We start from the raw sequence: 22,439 nt of genomic DNA, 5'->3' as shown, positions 1-22,439 counted from the left end.
TTATTTGTTAATAATTTTTTTAATTCAAATATTATTTTATTATAAATCATGAAAAAATACCAGCATATTTTCGATTTGTCGAAAGAACATTGAACATTGAATGTTTCTTAAAATTCAATTTTTACTGAGAATTTTATTAACAACTTTTGAAAAAAATAAATTTCCTTTAAGGAATTTAATTACAATTTTACGGAAAACTTACTATATTAAATAATTTTATAACAATTTTTTAAAATAATTGAAAATTTTTTGAAGAATTGTATTAAAATTTTTTTAAATAATATTCTTAATTCTCTTTATCCTCTTCTAAAATTCTTGAGAAGAATTTAAATAACAATTTCTTAAAATAATTTAATTCATTCATTGTGACAAGAATTTTATAAAATTTTTCTTTTTCATTTTGAAAGTAATTTAATTTCTGCAAAGTATTATATTACTTTTTAAAAGAATTACATTCTTGTGATGAAGTTTGATAATTATCGAAATAATTTAATTTTAGAAAAGAATTTTATTAATATTCCTTAAAGTAATTGTTTAATGTGGAGAATTTTGTTGTTTAGCAAGATGATTGAATTCTTTTGCAGAATTAATTAACAATTTTTGAAAATAACTGATTTCCTGCGACGAATTAAAAATTATTTATGAAAATAATTGAATTATTGCAACAAATTTTATTATTGTATTAAATAATTCTTAAAATTGAATTCTTTTGTCAAGTATTAAATATAATTTTAAAGAATAATTGCATTTCTCGAGGAATTTATTTAAAATTGTATTAAATTGTATTAAAAGTATTTGAAGTATTTAATTCCCAAATGAAAGTTTATTATTTATGAAAATAATTGAATGTTTTTGTAAATTGTTTTAAAAAATGTTTTTAATATTAAATTTTTTTGATAATTTTATAAAAATACATATTAAATAATGAAAATCATTGAATTGTGAAAAAGTTTTGAAAGAACATGAAATTTTGCAAAGAATTTTATTAAAATTCATAAAAATAATTGATTTTTGTCGAAGAATTTTGGTATTCGTTTATGAAGAAAATTGAAAGATTGACGAATATTCGTTAAATTTGACAGTACCTACAACATTTTTGAGATCATCAAATGTGCACGAAGTTTTGACTTTAGTTTCTGAAAGTACTTATTGAAACTAGAAAAAACCTATTTCAGTTTTGCTAGATTAGCTCGGATTTAAATTTTATCGAAATATGAATTTTTTTGAATTTTCATATTTTTCATTTTTCTGATACGGGCGGGTAATAACACTAGCTATTAAAAGTTTATTAAAAAAATTCGCAATGGTCAAAATTTGAAAAGCAATAATCCCTCTTTAATTTCAGACAAAGAAAAAAAAAATTTGGTCGATAATTATTCCAGTTACGAATTTTTTTTGTAACTTTTTTTACATTTTTCGGTATTCTGAAACGGGCGGATGAGAACGCTGGCTATTAAAAGGTTATCAAAAAAATTTACAATGATCACCATTTGAAGAGCAATAATTCCTCCTTAAATTCTGACATTGAAAAAAAATTTGGTCGAAAATTGTTTAAGTTATAAATTTGTTTGGTATTTTTTCAAATTTTATGGGTTTTTGATCCAAGCGGGTAAGAAGCAATGGTAACATTTTGAAGAGCAATAATTTCTCTTTAATTTCTGACAAAGAAAAAAAAATTGGTAAAAAATTAGTCGTGTTATTTATTTACTAGTTGTCGTACCCGTCTTCGACGGGTTTTAGTTTCTACCAATACATTCATAAAAATGTTTCTACCAATCTGGAAAATCAGAAAATAGCCGGGAATTTAATTTGACCGGAAAATTAATAATTAGTTACCATTAGCTATTTCGGTAGTATAATATTACTAATTGAATAGTCTCCACCCTTTAACAAAAAATCAAAAATTATCAAAAATTCGAAAACCGAATTTCGTAAAATTTAACATTTTTCCTTCTTTCTTATGGCATTTAGCTTCATTATTTTTGTGCTCTTCAAAAATACTTTACTTATTTAATATACTCTCCACCCTTTGGTAAAAAATCTAAAATTATGGAAAATTAGCAAAAATTCAAAAAACTGAATTTCTTAAATTTCAATATTTTTCCTTCTTTTTTATGGCATTTAGCTTCATTATTTTTGGGCTCTTCAAAAATACTTTACTTATTTAATAGTCTCCACCCTTTGGTAAAAATTCTAAAATTATGGGAAATTAACAAAAATTCAAAAAACTGAATTTCTTAAAATTCAACATTTTTCCTTCTTTTTTATGGCATTTATCTTCATTATTTTTGGGCTCTTCAAAAATACTTTACTTGCTTCATAGTCTCCACTCTTTGGTCAAAAATTTGAAATTATCAAAAATTCGAAAAACCGAATTTCTTAAAATTTAAAATTTTTCATTCTTTTTAAAGGCATTTAGCTTCATTATTTTTGGGCTCTTCAAAAATACTTTACTTATTTAATAGTCTCCACCCTTTGGTAAAACTTCTAAAATTATGGAAAATTAGCAAAAATACAAAAAACTGAATTTCTTAAATTTCAACATTTTTCCTTCTTTTTTATGGCATTTACCTTTATTATTTTTGGGCTCTTTAAATAGTAGATTGTGCATCAAGGGAGGGAAATGGATGATTTCCGACGAGTGTAGTTTGCAGTTCGAGGCGTAGCGAGCAAACGAGCCGAAGGCGAGTGCTTGCGAGCGAAGCCGAGAACTGTAAAACACGAGTGGAAATCAATTTTCCTCCCGAGTTGCACATACTATTTTTTCTAACACACGTATACCGAAAGTACAAACGCGGCAGTTTGATTGTTACTTTTGAATGTATAGTTGTAGCTGGGGGCGGTATAGTTACAACTGTGGTAACTGAAAGTTTGTGAAAAGCTTGAAATAACTGAACTGACCCAAAGAGCGTAAGATTACGCAAGTAGCGTAACTTACGTAACTTACGTCAGTTACGTAACTTACGTAAATCATTTATTGTTTGTAACTCGAAAGACTAACATAACTACGTAACTTACGTAAGTTACGTAACTACACCATTTACGTAACTCACATAAGTTACGTAAGTCACTTAGCTGACGTAACTCACGTAACTGATTCACCAATGGTCATACTTTGATTTATACTACGTTCCTAATAATATTACCGAGAAAGCAAGTTACTTTTCCTCCCTCACAGGGAGGGAATGTTACATTCCCTCCCGGTGACGTCACTAGCCGGGAGGGAATGTACATTCCCTCCCGCTCGCAGGGAATCATACACTTTTCTCCCGCTTGACACGTAGGAAATGGTGTACTTTCGGTGCGTGTGTTAGAAAAAATACTTTACTTATTTAATAGTCTCCATTCTTTGGTCAAAAATCCAAAATTATGGAAAATTAGCAAAAATTCAAAAAACTGAATTTCTTAAATTTCAATATTTTTCCTTCTTTTTTATGGCATTTAGCTTCATTATTTTTGGGCTCTTCAAAAATACTTTACTTATTTAATAGTCTCCACCCTTTGGTAAAAATTCTAAAATTATGGGAAATTAGCAAAAATTCAAAAAACTGAATTTCTTAAAATTCAACATTTTCCCTTCTTTTTTATGGCATTTATCTTCATTATTTTTGGGCTCTTCAAAAATACTTTACTTATTTCATAGTCTCCACTCTTTGGTCAAAAATTTGAAATTATTAAGAATTATCAAAAATTCGAAAAACCGAATTTCTTAAAATTCAACATTTTTCCTTCTTTTTTATGGCATTTAGAATAATTATTTTTGGGCTCTTCAAAAATACTTTACGTATTTAATAGTCTCCACCCTTTGGTAAAACTTCTAAAATTATGGAAAATTAGCAAAAATACAAAAAACTGAATTTCTTAAATTTCAACATTTTTCCTTCTTTTTTATGGCATTTAGCTTTATTATTTTTGGGCTCTTTAAAAATACTTTACTTATTTAATAGTCTCCACTTTTTGGTCAAAAATTTGAAATTATTAAAAATTATCAAAAATTCGAAAAACCGAATTTCTTAAAATTCAACATTTTTCCTTCTTTTTTATGGCATTTAGCTTTATTATTTTTGGGCTCTTCAAAAATACTTTACTTATTTCATAGTCTCCACTCTTTGGTCAAAAATTTGAAATTATTAAAAATTAGCAAAAATTCAAAAAACCGAATTTATTAAAATTCAATATTTTTCCTTCTTTTTTATGGCATTTAGCTTCATTATTTTTGGGCTCTTCAAAAATACTTTACTTATTTAATAGTCTCCACCCTTTGGTAAAAAATCTAAAATTATGAAAAATTAACAAAAATTCAAAAAACTGAATTTCTTAAAATTCAACATTTTTCCTTCTTTTTTAAAGCATTTAGCTTCATTATTTTTGGGCTCTTTAAAAATACTTTACTTATTTAATAGTCTCCACTCTTTGGTCAAAAATTTGAAATTATTAAAAATTATCAAAAATTCGTAAAACCGAATTTCGTAAAATTCAACATTTTTCCTTCTTTTTTATGGAAAATTAGCTTCATTATTTTTGGGCTCTTCAAAAATATTTTACTTATTTTATAGTCTTCATTCTTTGGTCAAAAATTTGAAATTATTAAAAATTATCAAAAATTCGAAAAACCGAATTTCGTAAAATTCAACATTTTTCCTTTTTTTTATGGCATTTAGCTTTATTATTTTTGGGCTTTTCAAAAATACTTTACTTATTTCATAGTCTCCACTCTTTGGTCAAAAATTTGAAATTATTAAAAATTATCAAAAATTCGAAAAACCGAATTTCTTAAATTTCAATATTTTTCCTTCTTTTTTATGGCATTTAGCTTCATTATTTTTGGGCTCTTCAAAAATACTTTACTTATTTAATAGTCTCCACCCTTTGGTAAAACTTCTAAAATTATGGAAAATTAGCAAAAATACAAAAAACTGAATTTCTTAAATTTCAACATTTTTCCTTCTTTTTTATGGCATTTACCTTTATTATTTTTGGGCTCTTTAAATAGTAGATTGTGCATCAAGGGAGGGAAATGGATGATTTCCGACGAGTGTAGTTTGCAGTTCGAGGCGTAGCGAGCAAACGAGCCGAAGGCGAGTGCTTGCGAGCGAAGCCGAGAACTGTAAAACACGAGTGGAAATCAATTTTCCTCCCGAGTTGCACATACTATTTTTTCTAACACACGTATACCGAAAGTACAAACGCGGCAGTTTGATTGTTACTTTTGAATGTATAGTTGTAGCTGGGGGCGGTATAGTTACAACTGTGGTAACTGAAAGTTTGTGAAAAGCTTGAAATAACTGAACTGACCCAAAGAGCGTAAGATTACGCAAGTAGCGTAACTTACGTAACTTACGTCAGTTACGTAACTTACGTAAATCATTTATTGTTTGTAACTCGAAAGACTAACATAACTACGTAACTTACGTAAGTTACGTAACTACACCATTTACGTAACTCACATAAGTTACGTAAGTCACTTAGCTGACGTAACTCACGTAACTGATTCACCAATGGTCATACTTTGATTTATACTACGTTCCTAATAATATTACCGAGAAAGCAAGTTACTTTTCCTCCCTCACAGGGAGGGAATGTTACATTCCCTCCCGGTGACGTCACTAGCCGGGAGGGAATGTACATTCCCTCCCGCTCGCAGGGAATCATACACTTTTCTCCCGCTTGACACGTAGGAAATGGTGTACTTTCGGTGCGTGTGTTAGAAAAAATACTTTACTTATTTAATAGTCTCCATTCTTTGGTCAAAAATCCAAAATTATGGAAAATTAGCAAAAATTCAAAAAACTGAATTTCTTAAATTTCAATATTTTTCCTTCTTTTTTATGGCATTTAGCTTCATTATTTTTGGGCTCTTCAAAAATACTTTACTTATTTAATAGTCTCCACCCTTTGGTAAAAATTCTAAAATTATGGGAAATTAGCAAAAATTCAAAAAACTGAATTTCTTAAAATTCAACATTTTCCCTTCTTTTTTATGGCATTTATCTTCATTATTTTTGGGCTCTTCAAAAATACTTTACTTATTTCATAGTCTCCACTCTTTGGTCAAAAATTTGAAATTATTAAGAATTATCAAAAATTCGAAAAACCGAATTTCTTAAAATTCAACATTTTTCCTTCTTTTTTATGGCATTTAGAATAATTATTTTTGGGCTCTTCAAAAATACTTTACGTATTTAATAGTCTCCACCCTTTGGTAAAACTTCTAAAATTATGGAAAATTAGCAAAAATACAAAAAACTGAATTTCTTAAATTTCAACATTTTTCCTTCTTTTTTATGGCATTTAGCTTTATTATTTTTGGGCTCTTTAAAAATACTTTACTTATTTAATAGTCTCCACTTTTTGGTCAAAAATTTGAAATTATTAAAAATTATCAAAAATTCGAAAAACCGAATTTCTTAAAATTCAACATTTTTCCTTCTTTTTTATGGCATTTAGCTTTATTATTTTTGGGCTCTTCAAAAATACTTTACTTATTTCATAGTCTCCACTCTTTGGTCAAAAATTTGAAATTATTAAAAATTAGCAAAAATTCAAAAAACCGAATTTATTAAAATTCAATATTTTTCCTTCTTTTTTATGGCATTTAGCTTCATTATTTTTGGGCTCTTCAAAAATACTTTACTTATTTAATAGTCTCCACCCTTTGGTAAAAATCTAAAATTATGAAAAATTAACAAAAATTCAAAAAACTGAATTTCTTAAAATTCAACATTTTTCCTTCTTTTTTAAAGCATTTAGCTTTATTATTTTTGGGCTCTTTAAAAATACTTTACTTATTTAATAGTCTCCACTCTTTGGTCAAAAATTTGAAATTATTAAAAATTATCAAAAATTCGTAAAACCGAATTTCGTAAAATTCAACATTTTTCCTTCTTTTTTATGGAAAATTAGCTTCATTATTTTTGGGCTCTTCAAAAATATTTTACTTATTTTATAGTCTTCATTCTTTGGTCAAAAATTTGAAATTATTAAAAATTATCAAAAATTCGAAAAACCGAATTTCGTAAAATTCAACATTTTTCCTTTTTTTTATGGCATTTAGCTTTATTATTTTTGGGCTTTTCAAAAATACTTTACTTATTTCATAGTCTCCACTCTTTGGTCAAAAATTTGAAATTATTAAAAATTATCAAAAATTCGAAAAACCGAATTTCTTAAATTTCAATATTTTTCCTTCTTTTTTATGGCATTTAGCTTTATTATTTTTGGGCTCTTCAAAAATACTTTACTTATTTAATAGTCTCCACCCTTTGGTAAAAAATCTAAAATTATGAAAAATTAACAAAAATTCAAAAAACTGAATTTCTTAAAATTCAACATTTTTCCTTCTTTTTTAAAGCATTTAGCTTCATTATTTTTGGGCTCTTTAAAAATACTTTACTTATTTAATAGTCTCCACTCTTTGGTCAAAAATTTGAAATTATTAAAAATTATCAAAAATTTGAAAAACCGAATTTCGTAAAATTCAACATTTTTCCTTTTTTTATGGCAAATTAGCTTCATTATTTTTGGGCTCTTCAAAAATATTTTACTTATTTTATAGTCTCCATTCTTTGGTCAAAAATCCAAAATTATGGAAAATTAGCAAAAATTCAAAAAACTGAATTTCTTAAATTTCAACATTTTTCCTTTTTTTTATGGCATTTAGCTTCATTATTTTTGGGCTCTTTAAAAATACTTTACTTATTTCATAGTCTCCACTTTTTGGTCAAAAATTTGAAATTATTAAAAATTATCAAAAATTCGAAAAACCGAATTTCTTAAAATTCAACATTTTTTGTGCAAAATGATGTTAAAATATGACTAAATAACATGTGTCACTCATATAGAGTTTAAAAGCAATTCATCAAAAAATGTAAAATTTGAAAATTTATGATTTTTAAAATTTGGTTGAAAACATTTTTATACTTTAATCTTAGTTATAAGATACTATTTTTTGAAAAATTATGCTAAAATGTGACTTAATAACATGTAATGATTAATTATAGATAGTTTAAAAGCGGTCCATTAAAAAATATAAAATTTGGAAATTTGCGATTTTTTGAATTATTCGAAATTATTTTTATGCTTACATCTTAGTTATAGGACAGTATTATTGAAAAAATTATGCTAAAATTTGACTTAATAACATGTAATACTCAATTATAGAGAGTTTAAAAGCAATTCATAGAAAAATATAAAATTTGAAAAATTTCGATTTTATCAATTTTTTAAAAACATTTTTATACTTACATCTTAGTTATAGAATATTATTTTTGGCAAAATTATGCTAAAATGTGACTAAATAACATGCTATACTCAATTATAGAAAGTTTGAAAGCATTTTAAAAAAAATGTAAAGTTGAAAATTTTTGATTTTTGAATTTTTCGAAAAAATTGAATATCTCCCGTTCTAATTAATATTTTTCAAATCTGTAAATTTATAAACCTTCCTTGGCCCGAGGTCTAACATTCTGCCAAATTTGGTTTCAAACTGTTCAGCCGTTTTTAAGTGATGCGCGAACAACGATTCTGTAACATACATACACACATACATACATACACGAAATTTTTTATTGGTATATTTGGAATCCTTGATACTCAAAACGAATAATTATGTGTGAAATTTAATGTTCTGAGCAATGTACAGACAAAAGTCTGATTTTATATGTATAGATTTCTGTACATTTGTATACCCGCGGTCCTTCCGAATCTCGGGTTTTGATTTTTTTTTACTTTTATCGAAACCAAATATTTCGAATAAAATTTTTTTTCTTGGTTAGAAATTGAATAGGGATTATTGCTCTTTAAATTGTGCCCATTACGAATTTTTTTTATAAATTTTAAATAGTCAGTGTTCCCACTTCCGTAATTATTATAAAACCGAAAATTCAAAAAAAGCAAAAAAAAATTCATAAATTGAAAAATTTTTAACCAAATTTTTTTTCTTGGTCAGAAATTAAAAAAGGATTATTGCTCTTCAAATTGTGATCATTCGACATTTTTTTTAAATTGTTAATAGTCTGCGTTCCCACCCGCCTGATCAAAAAATCGAAAATTCAAAAAAAGTAAAAAAATTCATAACTCGAATAATTTTTGACCAAATTTTTTTTCAATGTCAGAATTTAAGAAGAAATTATTGCTCTTCAAGTGGTGATTATTTCAAATTTTTTTGATAAACTTTTAATAGCCAGCGTTCTCATCCGCCCATTTCAGAAAACCGAAAAATGTAAATAAGTCATAAAAAAAAATTCGTAACTGCAACAATTTTCGACCAAATTTTTTTTTGTCTGAAATTAAAGAGGGATTATTGCTGTTCCAAATTGGACTATTGTGAATTTTTTTAATAAACTTTTAGCCAGTGTTTCCACCCGCCCGTATCAAAAAATTGAAAAATGTGAAAATTATAAAAAATTCATGTTTCGATAAAATTCAAATTCGAGCTAATCTATAGCAAAAGTGAAATAGTTTTTTGCTAGTTTCGATAAGTACCTTTAGAATCTGAAGTCAAAACTCAGTGCACATTTTATGTGTTGCACTGTGTTTTTTTTAAAAAGAATTAAATTTCTTTAAAGAACTTTATTATTTTTGAAAATTATTGAATACTTGTGATAAATATTGTTTTTTACGAAAATAATTGAATTTAGTTAAGAATTTTTTTTAATTCCTATAAATAATTGAATTTTTTATGAAAAATTTTGTTATTTATCAAGATAATTGAGTTAAAATTTGATATAATTAAATAATATTAAAAAATTCATTCTTGTCAGAAATAGAGAAAAATTTTGATAGTTTTGTAGTAGAATTCGAGATAATTTTATAGCTTATGAGGCAAACATACAAGACATTAAAATTTCAGTATTTTCTAATGAGTTCTAAGAATTTAATTTTTTCCAGTACTTTTAATAAAAATCCCTGATGTCACTGACCAATTCTATATTCACTGATTTTTCCTGAATTCTCTAATTTCCCTGACCTTTGGCAACCCTGTGATAGATATATTTTGGAATAATCTAAAGAATCTCTTATATGTATATACTTAACGCCCTGAGACTTTTTAGTCGTATATGTACCACACTGAATCGTGAACGATATAGAATCTAGACGAGCCAGAACAGGCACTGGCATTAATTACAGACCTCGGATTATATGAATTTCTCTACAAAATAACACTTTTTTATACAAAATGCAACTTATTGAGAATTTAAATTTTTATAATCGAAAAAAACATTAAACTTTTAGAACTGAAACAAAAGTTAATAATATAATATTATGATGAGTTACAATTCCAATTTTTATAAAAAAGGAAATTTTGGTTTTTAAATAATTTAATTCTTCAAGAACTAGCAGAAAATTATTAAAAATAATTTATTTAGAAAAGATTTTAATTAAAAACTGTAGAAAATAATATGAAAATTGAATGTGTATGTGCACATGAAAAGGGCCAATTTTGTCGGTTCTAGTTTTCGAGAGAATCCCAATTTAGTAATTTTGGAGTAAAATCTTATTTTTTTTAAAATTTTTATTATCAATCTATACATGTTTTGCAAGTTTAAAAGTTTAATCATGCAGTTTTCATTAATTTATCGAGAATTTAACTGTTTGTATTTCACTAGTTCTTTAGAAAAAAGAAAAGGGCCCATTTTTTGACGGTCATTTGCAAATATAATCCGTATTTTAAAAATGGAGGTGTGGAAAAATTTATAAACTCTCTCTTGATTTTTCATCTTTTAAGTGCCCTAAACTGTACACAATTCTTATCTGAATAACTTCCCAGAAGAATCAGAGATATTGATGTTAGTGTCTTTGTTTTTATATTGTCATAGAAATGAAAAATTCGATATTTCATGAAATTTTTCGTAATAGACACCGTCAAAAAATTTTAAATAATTTTAATTTCTATTTTTTTTCCTTCAAATGTCACAATAAAATTGCACCCAATCATTAACCTTGTAAAAAATGATTTATTAATAAAAAAAACCGTCTTTTTTATAAAAGGGCCCATTTTGTCGAATTTTCGTATTTTTTAAAATGGAGGGGGGGGGTTGTTTTAGAAATTTTAAACCTAATGGTTTTTCATCTTTACACTGAAAAAAATATATTTATGATACTGCCATAAATATGGCCAACACTCACATATTATATTGGTGGATATGGGACAGCCATACAGTATTGCTGTTTTAGCTATACGCACTGTAGATGTAGAACAGCCATATGTATGCGAGAGACATTAATATGTATGTGGAGAACACCAATACTGAATTTGAAGAACAGAAATACAGTATTGCTGTTTCAGCTATACGTCCTTACTATACTCGTATGACAAAATCAAAAATATCATTTTTTTCAGTGTAAGGTGCTCTGGACTGGAATCAATTCTTATTTAAATAACTTCCCGGAATTATCAGAGACATCACCATCAATTGATATCACAATATTTAATTCCGTTTTTTTCGAAATAAGGTTTTGGCGTTATAAATTTTTAAGGGGAGACCCCACCTTAATTTTGACCCCTTTAAAATAAAATTATTAAACGAGGTAATATTTTTTTTCTTGCATCATTTTTAACCTGAAAACATATAAGATGGTCAAAAATATTTAATTTTAATTTTTGAAGAGGTTAGAATTTTTTTCTTCTGACCTATTGCATATTATTGCAAATCCATGCGAGAAGTTGTTTAGAATGGTAAAATATGCATGGAAAAAAATTTCGTGAAAAAATATTAAAAACTGTAAGAGAAGATCGATTTTTAATATTCAAATCTTTAAATTTTGCCGAAATTTCGAAAGCCGTAAATCTTTAATTTTTTTCCAATTTGATGCTCTGAGTCGAAAAAACATCGTTAAAATTGACGATTAGCTTATTTTCATGGTAAAAACTATAAAAATCATGGCTTTTTGCATTTATTTCGGTATATATAAAGTATACCATAAAAGCTTCGGACTATGATTTTTATGGAATTTACCACGAAAATGAGCTAAATATAAATTTTAACAATGTTTTTTTTAGGCTTCCGTTTCCGGTACCGTTTCGGTGTACACGCGTTTGGAAAGAGTTAAGAGTTTTTTGAGAAATATAAAGGTTTTAAAAAAGGGTGGGTAGTGTAGAGTGCTGAGTGTGTAGTGTAATTTGCGGTAGTGTAAAGGAAAGGTATGTTTGTATAGAGTAGTGAATGTATAAGTGATAAAAAAGGTAAAAAAGAGAAGTGTGTTTTGTGAGGTTAGGTTGCTTGAAGTGAGAGAGAGGAGAGAGAGACAGTGGAAAAATTTTGAGCATTTGAGTGATAAGGTAGATTTCTGGAATGTCTGAGTTTGACTCAAGTAGTGTTAGCGAGAATGTGACAAAGGCGCGGGTATTTGAAAGGGGAATAGGAAAGAATGGAAAAAAGATGACGTGTGAGGATTGCATGGATTTGTTGGAATTAGTATGGATGATGAAGGACGCGATGGATGAAGGAGCTAAGAGAGTGAAGGAAAATTTGATGGATATGTGTGAGGATGGGGAATCAAGGGACAAAGAGATAGTGGAAATTGAAGAGAGGTTGGAGAAATTGCAGGAAATGTGGAATGAATGGGATAGTAAGTGGAAAAAGGATAAGGAAAGCATGTGGAGAAGAATGAATGGATTAGAAAAATTTATAAAGGAAGTGAATGAGGGGACAGAGAAAGTTGAGGGAAGTGAACATGACAGGTTGAAGTGGAAAATGGCGGATTTGACAAGGCGAGTGGATGTAGTTGAAAAGGAGAAAAGAAAAAAGAATGTAGTGATCAGAGGTATGAATGTAGGTGTGTTGGAGGGTAAAAGGGCAGTGGAAAAAGTGTTGGCTTGGGTGGGGGTTAATGTCTCGGTGAAAATGGTACAAGCGTTAGGAAGGGGTGAATATGGTTTGCCAAAGTTATGGTTGGTGGAGTTAAGTAGTGAGGAAGAGAAAATGGAGGTGATGAGGGCGAAAGGAAGACTGAAAGGAAGTGTAATAAGAATAGATGAGGATAGAAGTTGGAGAGAGAGAAGAAGGATATGGTTATTGAAAGAAAGAGCGTGGACGGAGAGAGTGATTGGGAAACAGGTAAGAATGGGTAAGGAGTGTATTTGGGTGGATGGGGTAAAGTATGTTGTGGGGGAGGATATGGGTGGAGTGATGGAAGTGTGTAAAGTGTGATAGACAGAGATAGGCTGTGAATGAGGTGAGAAGATTTTGCTTGGATGGATGGATGGATAAAAGTGGATGACTGGAGTGTGTAAGAGAGGTGAGAAAGCAGGTTTTTGAAAAAGGGTGGGCGAATTGGATTGAAGCCAGCATGGGCATAGAGGGAACTGGAAACGGAAGCCCGGCACTGGCGATAGGTTAAGAGCGTAAGGTTGAGAGCGTGGAGAGAGTTGTGTTTTAGGTTAAGTTGTATGTAGAGAATGTTTAGTTGTAAGGATTTTTGTAAATATAGGTTAAGATTATTATGTATGTACTTGGGAGTCTCGAACCCTACCTATTGTAGGGAGAGTAAATAAACTAATAAAAAAAAACAATGTTTTTTTAATAATTGCATCAAATTACGTAAATATACACAAGTTAGAAAAAAATTAAAGATTTACGGCTTTCGAAATTTCGGCAAAATTTAAAGATTTGAATATTAAAAATCGATCTTCTCTTACAGTTTTTAATATTTTTTAACGAAAATTTTTATCCATGCATATTTTACCATTCTAAACAACTTCTCGCATGGATTTTCAATAATATGCAATATGTCAGAAGAAAAAAATTCTAACCTCTTCAAAAATTAAAATTAAATATTTTTGACCATCTTATATGTTTTCAGGTTAAAAATGATGCAAGAAAAAAAATATTACCTCCTTTAATAATTTTATTTTAAAGGGGTCAAAATTAAGGTGGGGTCTCCCCTTAAATTCTGTAACTCATCGAATTTTTCACCATAAAAGTTTTATGCCCAATAAAAATTTTTCAAATTGTGCAAGAAATTCGCTCATATAGATAATTCCAATAGTGCCAAAATGGGCCCTTTTCATGTATACGTCCACATATATTTTCATAAAGAATTTAATTTCAAAATTATAAAAATTATTAAACTTTTGGATGATTATTAAAAATTGTAGAAAATAATAATTGGTGTTCATAAGAATTACAGTTATATTTTTTAGAAGTTAGTAATGAAATGTTTAGAATATTTGAAATTGAAATTTTAAAAAATTTTAAATCCTATGTCAGAATATATTAATATACTAATTAAATATTTATTTAACCTTTTTTCGGAAGTTTTTAATAATAGAATTCAAATATTCTAAAAGAATTAGACTTTTAAAAAGTTTGAATTCAACATTTTTGTAGATAATTATTAAATCGAGAATATAGAAAACGGTTCAACTCAGTTATTTATGCGACTGGAATCCTTGTAATTGATATTCTTAGCAATTTTCTTTGAAGAAACAATTAATTTGTTTAATTTAAAAAATTTGTAGGGGAGAGGGCCCCAAGATGGGCACCTCTTCGATTGATGGCTCTAAAATCCAAACCGAATAAGATATTTTAAAATGTTTTATACTAAATGAAAGTACAATTTATTAGGTAACTTATGGCCACTGAGATAAAATTATATTTTGAACTTAAACATTTTTTATAGAATTTTTTCTAATTGTTAAAATTTTTGACCAAAAAAAGTGGCCCCAAGATGGACACCTTCTTAAAAATCACTTTAAAGTGTGGTAAATAAAGATAAACATCCTGTATTAATTTTTAAACTAATGTTTAATCATTTTATTCTATTTACTGTCAATTTGTAAAAAGTAAAAACGACTGAAGCGCCGCCGTCGCTTTTCGAGAAATCGATATTCGATATATCGATATATCGAATTCTCTATCGATAGCTCTACATTCCATGGCGGTAAAAATAAAAAATCTCAATTACGAGGCTTACAAAATTATTTTAAAAATGTGTAATCGAAAGCATGAAAATAAATACATTGAAATGTGGTGTCCATCTTAGGGTCTCGAAAGTGTCCATCTTAGGGTAAATGACACCATTTTTTGAAACCCAGAAAAAAATTGTATACAAACAAAATATTAATAAAATCATTTTAGAATATTATTATATGATAAATAAATAATATTATAACGATAAATACCTATATAAAATAAAAAATTTAAATAACTTTATCGACTTGAGAAAAATCGGAAATAAAACTTTTTTTGACAAAAAATTCAGGTGATATGCGCAGTAGAAAAAAAAACTGGTTTTATTTTTCAAATATGCATAAAAATCTTCGTCTATACAAACAACAAAAATAAAAAAATTGAGAAGATGCTGTCACTTTAAACAAAAATTTTATAGGAAATGTCCATCTTGGGGCCCTCTCCCCTACATATTAAAATTAGAAATGAATTAAAAGCGAAAAAAATTCTTTTTTGCATTTTTGTTTTTAAAAATGAAATGAGAGTGAATTGGAGAAAATTAATATATAGTTGTCAGAATTAAGCCTTTTTCAAGATTTATGAAAACAATTTTTTGAAATGAAGCGTTTTAGTATGTCGAAATACAATTTTTGTATCATTTCTTCTCATTTTCAGAACTGCTTAAACTTATTATATTAAATTACAGTAGAATTGTAGTTTTAAAATAATATTTTAGTAGGTTGGAAATCAAACAAAATTAACGTTAAAGAAATGAAAAGACAACTTTATCTTTATTATTTCTCACAAAGTTAACCCATTTTCGACATTCATTTCGAAACAAGATATCTTTTTGCACCTTTTTTTCTAAAAATACATCTGATAAAATTTGTTTTTTGAGAAAATGCTAATGAACAATATGAACACCCAAAGAGAAAAATCACAAATTCTATGTCTAATTGACATTAAATTTTCATAAAATTGATTACTCGAATTGACGAAAATGTGTTCCACATTTTGACTATTTTCTTACGTCAATTTGACATTAATTTAACGATAATATTTTTCAATAATGAAGTTATAATTTTTTTAAGATAATTTTCAATTTTTAATGGAGGTTATTTATTTTTCAAGTGACACCTAACATTACTGTAATATTATTAATATTACAATGTAACATGATCACTTTCGTCAGCCATTTTCTAAGACTTTATTAAAAAAAAATTCTAGTCCTTTAAGACTTGTATTTTATAATATAAAAATTTAAAGTAATAAATATTTTTTTTTTGTAAAAACAATTTTATAAAAAAACATCTCAAAATTAGTGGAACCTCTACTTAAACAAAAACACCGCCTAACACGCGTGCTCAAGTAATTTATCCTTTTTGAGAAAATCACCCATATATTACATGGATAAAATTTTAGGAACTCTATAGAAGCGCAAAATCTTGTACAGATTTTGTACTGCTGTCTTTGTTCAACTGAAGTCCTAACTATAGAGCTCTGGTGTGCACTGTGTTGCATCTGCTATACTTCTGGGGATACCGAGTAGCTCCCCATTTGGGATATTGCTTGTCCAAAGATAGAAGAATAAGTGCTAAGTGGCGCTGAGTGCTTCTGTAGTCCCCAAATTTTTTCCATGTACATTATATAAATTTAATAAAGTTGCAGATATACATTTATCTTTTTTCATTTATTGCATAGTCATCAAAGGCAATATAAATTTCTATTTTATAAATATAAAATATAAATTATATATATATATATGTGGTATTCCACGTCAAGTAATCTGGGTCTAAAATTTACATGGAATATTTGAAAAATTTGTTGTTTCTTTAAAACAAAAGGAAAAGATTTTTTCTATTTTGGGTTTATCTGCTGTTTTTCAGAACTTTCTAATGGTATAAACAAATTTAAAAAAACCCAATTTTTTGACCTTGGAAAATTCAATTAAAAAGTAAAATTTCATTTTTTTATCAAATGGACATTTTTTATTTTTTTCATAAAGGCGAGGTTTTTTCCTAAAAAAATGTATAGGTCAAAACGTGGGACAGCTCTCGGGACAGCTTACAATTTTTAACCGATTTGAGTGTTCTTTGTTTTAAATTAAAAGGGAATAAATTCTTAAGACATCCCTCGAGGCCGATTTTGGGAATTTTAATTGTTTATAATTTTTTTAAAATTAAAGTTAACAAATTAATACACTTTTTAAAAAAATGACGTTTATTTTCTTATTCTGTTGCTGCACATGATCTAAATCAATTCAAATTTATCCAATAAGACCAGCAGATAATTAATAAAGCATAAAATAATTTATTTCAATTGTTATAAACATTATACAGCCCAACAACGCTCAGGGGCAGTGGACTGCAGAAGTAAATGTTTATTTTGACCAGTCCCACGTTTTGACCTACATATTTTTTTAGGAAAAACCTGTATGAAAATAATTTTTTAAAAAATAAAAAAAGTCCATTTGATAAAAAATTAAATTTCATTTTTTAAGGGGTTAATAGGGCCATAAGATATTTTCATTGTATCAGAGTTTCAAAAAAATTATTATTAATTAGAATGTTTTTTTCATTAGAATATTTACTTTCAATGAAAAATAATCAAATCTTCCAATGAGAATTAGACCCTTTAATATTGTTTCTCTGATAATTTCAAAATTTTTTTTTGTTATTTAAAAAGATTATTTATTTAATTAAAATTTAATCCTGTATTATTATTTACATTATTGCAACTATTGTTCACATGATTCTTTATGTTTATTGTTATTGTAGATTATACAAATGCAATATTGTAGATAAAAAACCCAACTGACCGGTTTGCCCCATGGGGTGGCCGGTTTACCCCAGGGGGTGGAGCGAACCGGCTCGTTTGCACATTTTTTTAAAGTTAACACAGCAAACAATAAAAGATAAAATATAGGTGCCTCTGAGAAAAAGTTGCGCAATTAAATGATCTTTCAAACAAGCCATCGAAAAATGAAATCGGTTGATTCGTTTAGTCACAAGAGTCAAAAACCGTAGGTATGGTCGGTTTGCCCCACTCTCCCCTACCCAAAATTTTAGTCCTTTTTTTAAGTGCTCCCAATTGCTCAACAATATTTTTCTTTAAAAACGGCTACGTCATGTCATAGAGAATGTTATTCTTATTGAGGAGTTGTGTACAAAATTTAAAGAGAATCGGTTGAGTAGTTTTTGAGAAATCATGTACGCCGCTCCGAAAAATGTAGTTTTGAAAAAACGCCATATCTTCGTCATTTTTGAATATTTTTTCATTTTTCAAAATTTTTTTACAGTTAAATATATGTATTTTTATACTATAATTAGTAAAAAGTTGTATTTTTAATAGTTTTGTCAACATTTATTTTCTCCAACACTTGCTCTGAAAGGAGTACTTTTCTTGGTAGAAAAGTTTGGCGAAAGTAGAACTTTTCTCAGCTGCTCTGAAGAGCATGGCTTAAGTAAAATTTGGCGTGGCGAAAGTAAATTCAGCGTAGCGAAAGTAATTTTTAGCGTGGCGAAAGTAAATTTGGCGTGGCGAAAGTAAATCATGAATTTATTCTTTTTTCTTGTTCTTTGACCGAGATCGATTTTGTATCTAACTTCTTCCCCACTCAAAACAGCAGAGAAACCCAAAATAGAAAATATCTTTTCGTTTTGTTTTAAAGAAACTACAAATTTGTCAAATATTCCATTATATGACCAAATATTTAAACTTTGATCCTCTCTAGTTTTTACATTTGTTTAAATAACTTAATAATATTTGGTATTTTTAGTTGTATCTAATAGGACTACTGTTTGTGCAAACTTATAACCTGATCCCAAACATTTTAAATTTGGACCTGGATCACTTGACGTGGTATGCCACATATACAATATAAAATTCTATTTTAATACAAATTAAAAATTTTCTTACAGTGCGAGATGTCTAACAGAATTGAAACTATTCTCAATGACTGCTTACAAGAGATAGAGTATGATATAAATAAGGTGATGATAATTTTATTAACGATATAAATAGAAAATTAGTTTTATATTTATATTATTATGTATTTTATTAAAGGAACTCCAAACAATCTTATTTAAGGAGGTTTTAAGGTCAATTTGATTTTTCAGAGAAAAGTAAATGGAACTGCTGATTCGACTTTGACATGCACTAAAGGGGACTTTCTGGTTGGTTTTGGTACACGGAAAAGTTTAAGGCCTAGGTATTCTTCCTCAGGCTACTTCCAGAATAGTTTAATAAATCAAATTTTAATGAAAACAATTCGATTTTTTTAATTTGAAAAATTTGTCTGCAAATATTTTCTCGGGAGTCTTTAAAGTTATGAAATTCGAATATAAATGTGAAATTTTAAAATTTGAATTCAATGACCCCAAAAACCCCTGAGTAAACATTTTAGACAAATCCGCAAACATTAAAAAAATTTGATCGTCAGTCTTACATCATATTCGTAAAGTGCGACCCCAAATTTTGTGTCCATCATTTTGAATTTTTTAAATCTGACTTTAAATTTGGATTCAGCGGGCCTCAAGAACATACATACAGTGCATACGGATACATAAGTCCTCTTACAGTTACGTAATGGACGAAGTAAAAATTGTTTTTGGACATTGTTATGTATAACATAAAGAGAATTAGAAACTTTTTTTGAGTATTTTTATAGTAAAAAAATTAATTGCTTTTAAATTCTTCACCAGAAAGTCCCCCTAAAAAATTTTCTTTTATTTTAAATTTTTAGAATATCTATTAGGGTTTGTCAAATTTGTTCTCTACAATGTTTGTTATTAGGGTAAGTCCGGGGAAGATGGCCATACGGTAGGGATGGACAGTTGAAATATTTTACAAAATTTATTAATAAACATCATTTATTATGAGTTATTTTACAACCTTTTGTGACTGCTAATAATTGTAAATAACAAATTGTTGAAAAATAATGAAAATGTAAGTGTAATCCTTCTACATTTTTTTGCATGAGTCCAAAATAAATTAAAAATTTCAGATTTCTTATTGCCATATTGTTATTTTTTAATATATTTTTTAATTTGAAGTTTTATTGAGTAGTGCATAACCGACGCTTCGATATACACAAAAAATGAATGGAAAAAGTATTTTATTTATTTAATATTTTGATGTTTACTTTTGTCATGCATTATTGGGTGAGATGGCCATTAATGTCTTTTATTAAAAATTTTTTATGTTAATGTTGGATACTTAAGAAATATTAAAGAAAAACAAATTAAAAATGCTCGAGAACAAAATAATTTATCTAATTAACATTAGAGATGGAGTTATATTTGTAGGTTGAGTTGAAAGTTTCATTCAAACGTCATTGATTGAAGATTGGATTTGAAGTTTTTGGTTAGATAAAAACTGCACTCAATCTCATGATAAATGTTCAAAATGTGACCAGAATAAGAAAAAATAATTTGAACGATTAAAAATTAAGTTTAAGCTAAAAGTAAAACATAAGCGTTGACCATCTCACCCGGATATTCCGGGAGAGATGGCCAAATACCCTTTTTACAAAATGTAAATTTTAAGATTGTTCTTATAAAAATATTTTATTTTATTTTTCGTTACTTTAAAGTTAAATGTTCAATGTTTAATTATCAATAAAAATTTAGACATAAATCGCTTTTTTTATAATTTTTACAGTACTTTAACTCTCTGATGATGCTAACGACCGTTATCGTCAAAAGTCGTCATTCTGGACGCCTGGTGGGGGCTATGGGAGTTACGTGCTTTGGCGATAGAGTGGGGATAAGTTAGCATCAGCAGAGGGTTAAAGAAACTATGGCGATCTCCCCCAGACTTACCCTATATAAAACGATAAAGACTATTTTTGTCATATCTTTTCGGGATTTCACCTACAATTCTAGCTAGGAGCTATGATATTATTATCACTAATTAATATAATGTCATTGATATCTATTTCTCCGTTTTTAAAGAAATTGATTTTGTAGCATATCACTACCACTAAGATCCTTTTATTGGATTTTTATAGCTTGTCTTTTGAAGGGCAAGCCCGCAAGCCCTATAATAGTTCGCACTTGCATACAATATTCTACAACTAAATCATCTCTTCCGAAATGATTTTTAGACATTTTATTATAGTTCTTATAGTTTTAGCTGTTAGTGGTAACCTTCAGGTACAGTCCTCTGTATTAAGTATTGAAATATATCCTCCCATTTTACTGTCGAGTCATTATCAGTCCTTCAGAATTGTCTCGAAAATGGCAGCCTTTCATTTATGAAACTTGAGACTTTTATTTCTGCTGACAAATATTTAGAATTTACTGTAGGTTTTTGATATTATTTGCTGTTATTTTTCTTATTTCTTCTTATTCTTTAGCAATTGTCTTTGGAGTAACAATTAATTTTTTTAAAAATTTGTTCATATTAAAATTAAAAATGAATTTAAATTGAAAAATAGTCTTTTTTGAATTTTCGTTTTTGAAAACGTTTATGGACTTCAGCTATATCTATTTTGAACCCCCTCATATATAGGTTACCCATTATAAAGCATATATGTAATAATTTTTAGCTTACGTCTGATTCAATATGAAAGTCTATTTAAATATTTTATAACATCTAAAAGTTTCATTACCTTAATTTTATCAGTAAATTATATTTTTTACATCATAATAGAGTAAGAAAATTTAAAATAAAAAATTAAATTTATTATTTATTTATAGATATATTACTTTAAAGGAAAGAAGAAGAACTCAGTAAAATGTCTTTACCAAAATAGACTTTACTATGTGTCGCCAGACAATGAGGATATCTTTTACTGTGCGTACAGGAAAGATCCGTGTTATGTGAAACTTGTTAGAACTGAAGCGTCAATTGCGATAGAAAATCAGCACAAATGCAAAAATTTAGATCAGCGTAATATTGACCACATTCGAACAGACCAGGTTGAAACCTGCATAATGAGATTGTGCAAAGAAACCGATTTATCTTATAAGAAGATTATAGACAAAGTTAAGGAACGGTAATTAAAAACTCCAATTAATTATACAAATATTTGAAAAATAAGAGTTATAAAACAGGCATAATTAAAATCAGATTTATAGATTTATTTTATTTAAGAAAGAATAATTTCTTCTAAACGTTACTTCCAATTACAAAAGTACAATATAATTGTAAATGAAATCCCTTCTCAGTCGTTTACACAAGAATTCGGTTCCGATTTTTTTTTATATTCATCTCTTTTTCTAACAGAAGTCTTCTTATCTTTCTCAAGGTGTGGTTAGATATTTAATGCCAAAACAAACCTCTTTTTACTGAAACAAAAGTTTGTGCTTTTCTTACAATATACAAATCACGAAGTAGTATAAGGAGACCTCACGCTAATAGTTATAGTGGCAAAATTCAGGATGGAAAAACTCCACAATAAATGTATTGTGAAGTTTTTCTATCCTGAATTATGTTTGAACTGAATACAGTATTTTATTGAATCCGTAATTAGCCTTGTTTAGTCCAAAGTTAGTTAGATCATATGCAACTAGTAAATGCAGAAGTAATCGGGTTGGTTTAAAC

At 27.6% G+C, this 22,439-nt stretch overlaps 1 protein-coding gene across 1 annotated transcript in view; it reads left to right on the top strand.

The window, feature by feature from the left end:
* Nucleotides 1-22,439, top strand: part of LOC122507236 — a 97,333-nt gene that overhangs the window by 4,391 nt on the left and 70,503 nt on the right. The window contains exon 3 of the mRNA XM_043619851.1: nucleotides 18,812-18,883. Coding sequence (XP_043475786.1) covers nucleotides 18,818-18,883 — 66 coding nt within the window. The 5' untranslated portion in view covers nucleotides 18,812-18,817. The remainder of the gene's footprint in view (nucleotides 1-18,811; nucleotides 18,884-22,439) is intronic.

The sequence above is a fragment of the Leptopilina heterotoma genome, unplaced genomic scaffold (genome assembly GCF_015476425.1).
Source record: "Leptopilina heterotoma isolate Lh14 unplaced genomic scaffold, ASM1547642v1 Lhet_453, whole genome shotgun sequence".
In the NCBI taxonomy this organism is placed as follows: Eukaryota; Metazoa; Arthropoda; class Insecta; order Hymenoptera; family Figitidae; genus Leptopilina; species Leptopilina heterotoma.
The sequence above is the reverse complement of the archived record's forward strand: the minus strand, read 5'-3'. Positions and strand labels throughout refer to the sequence as shown.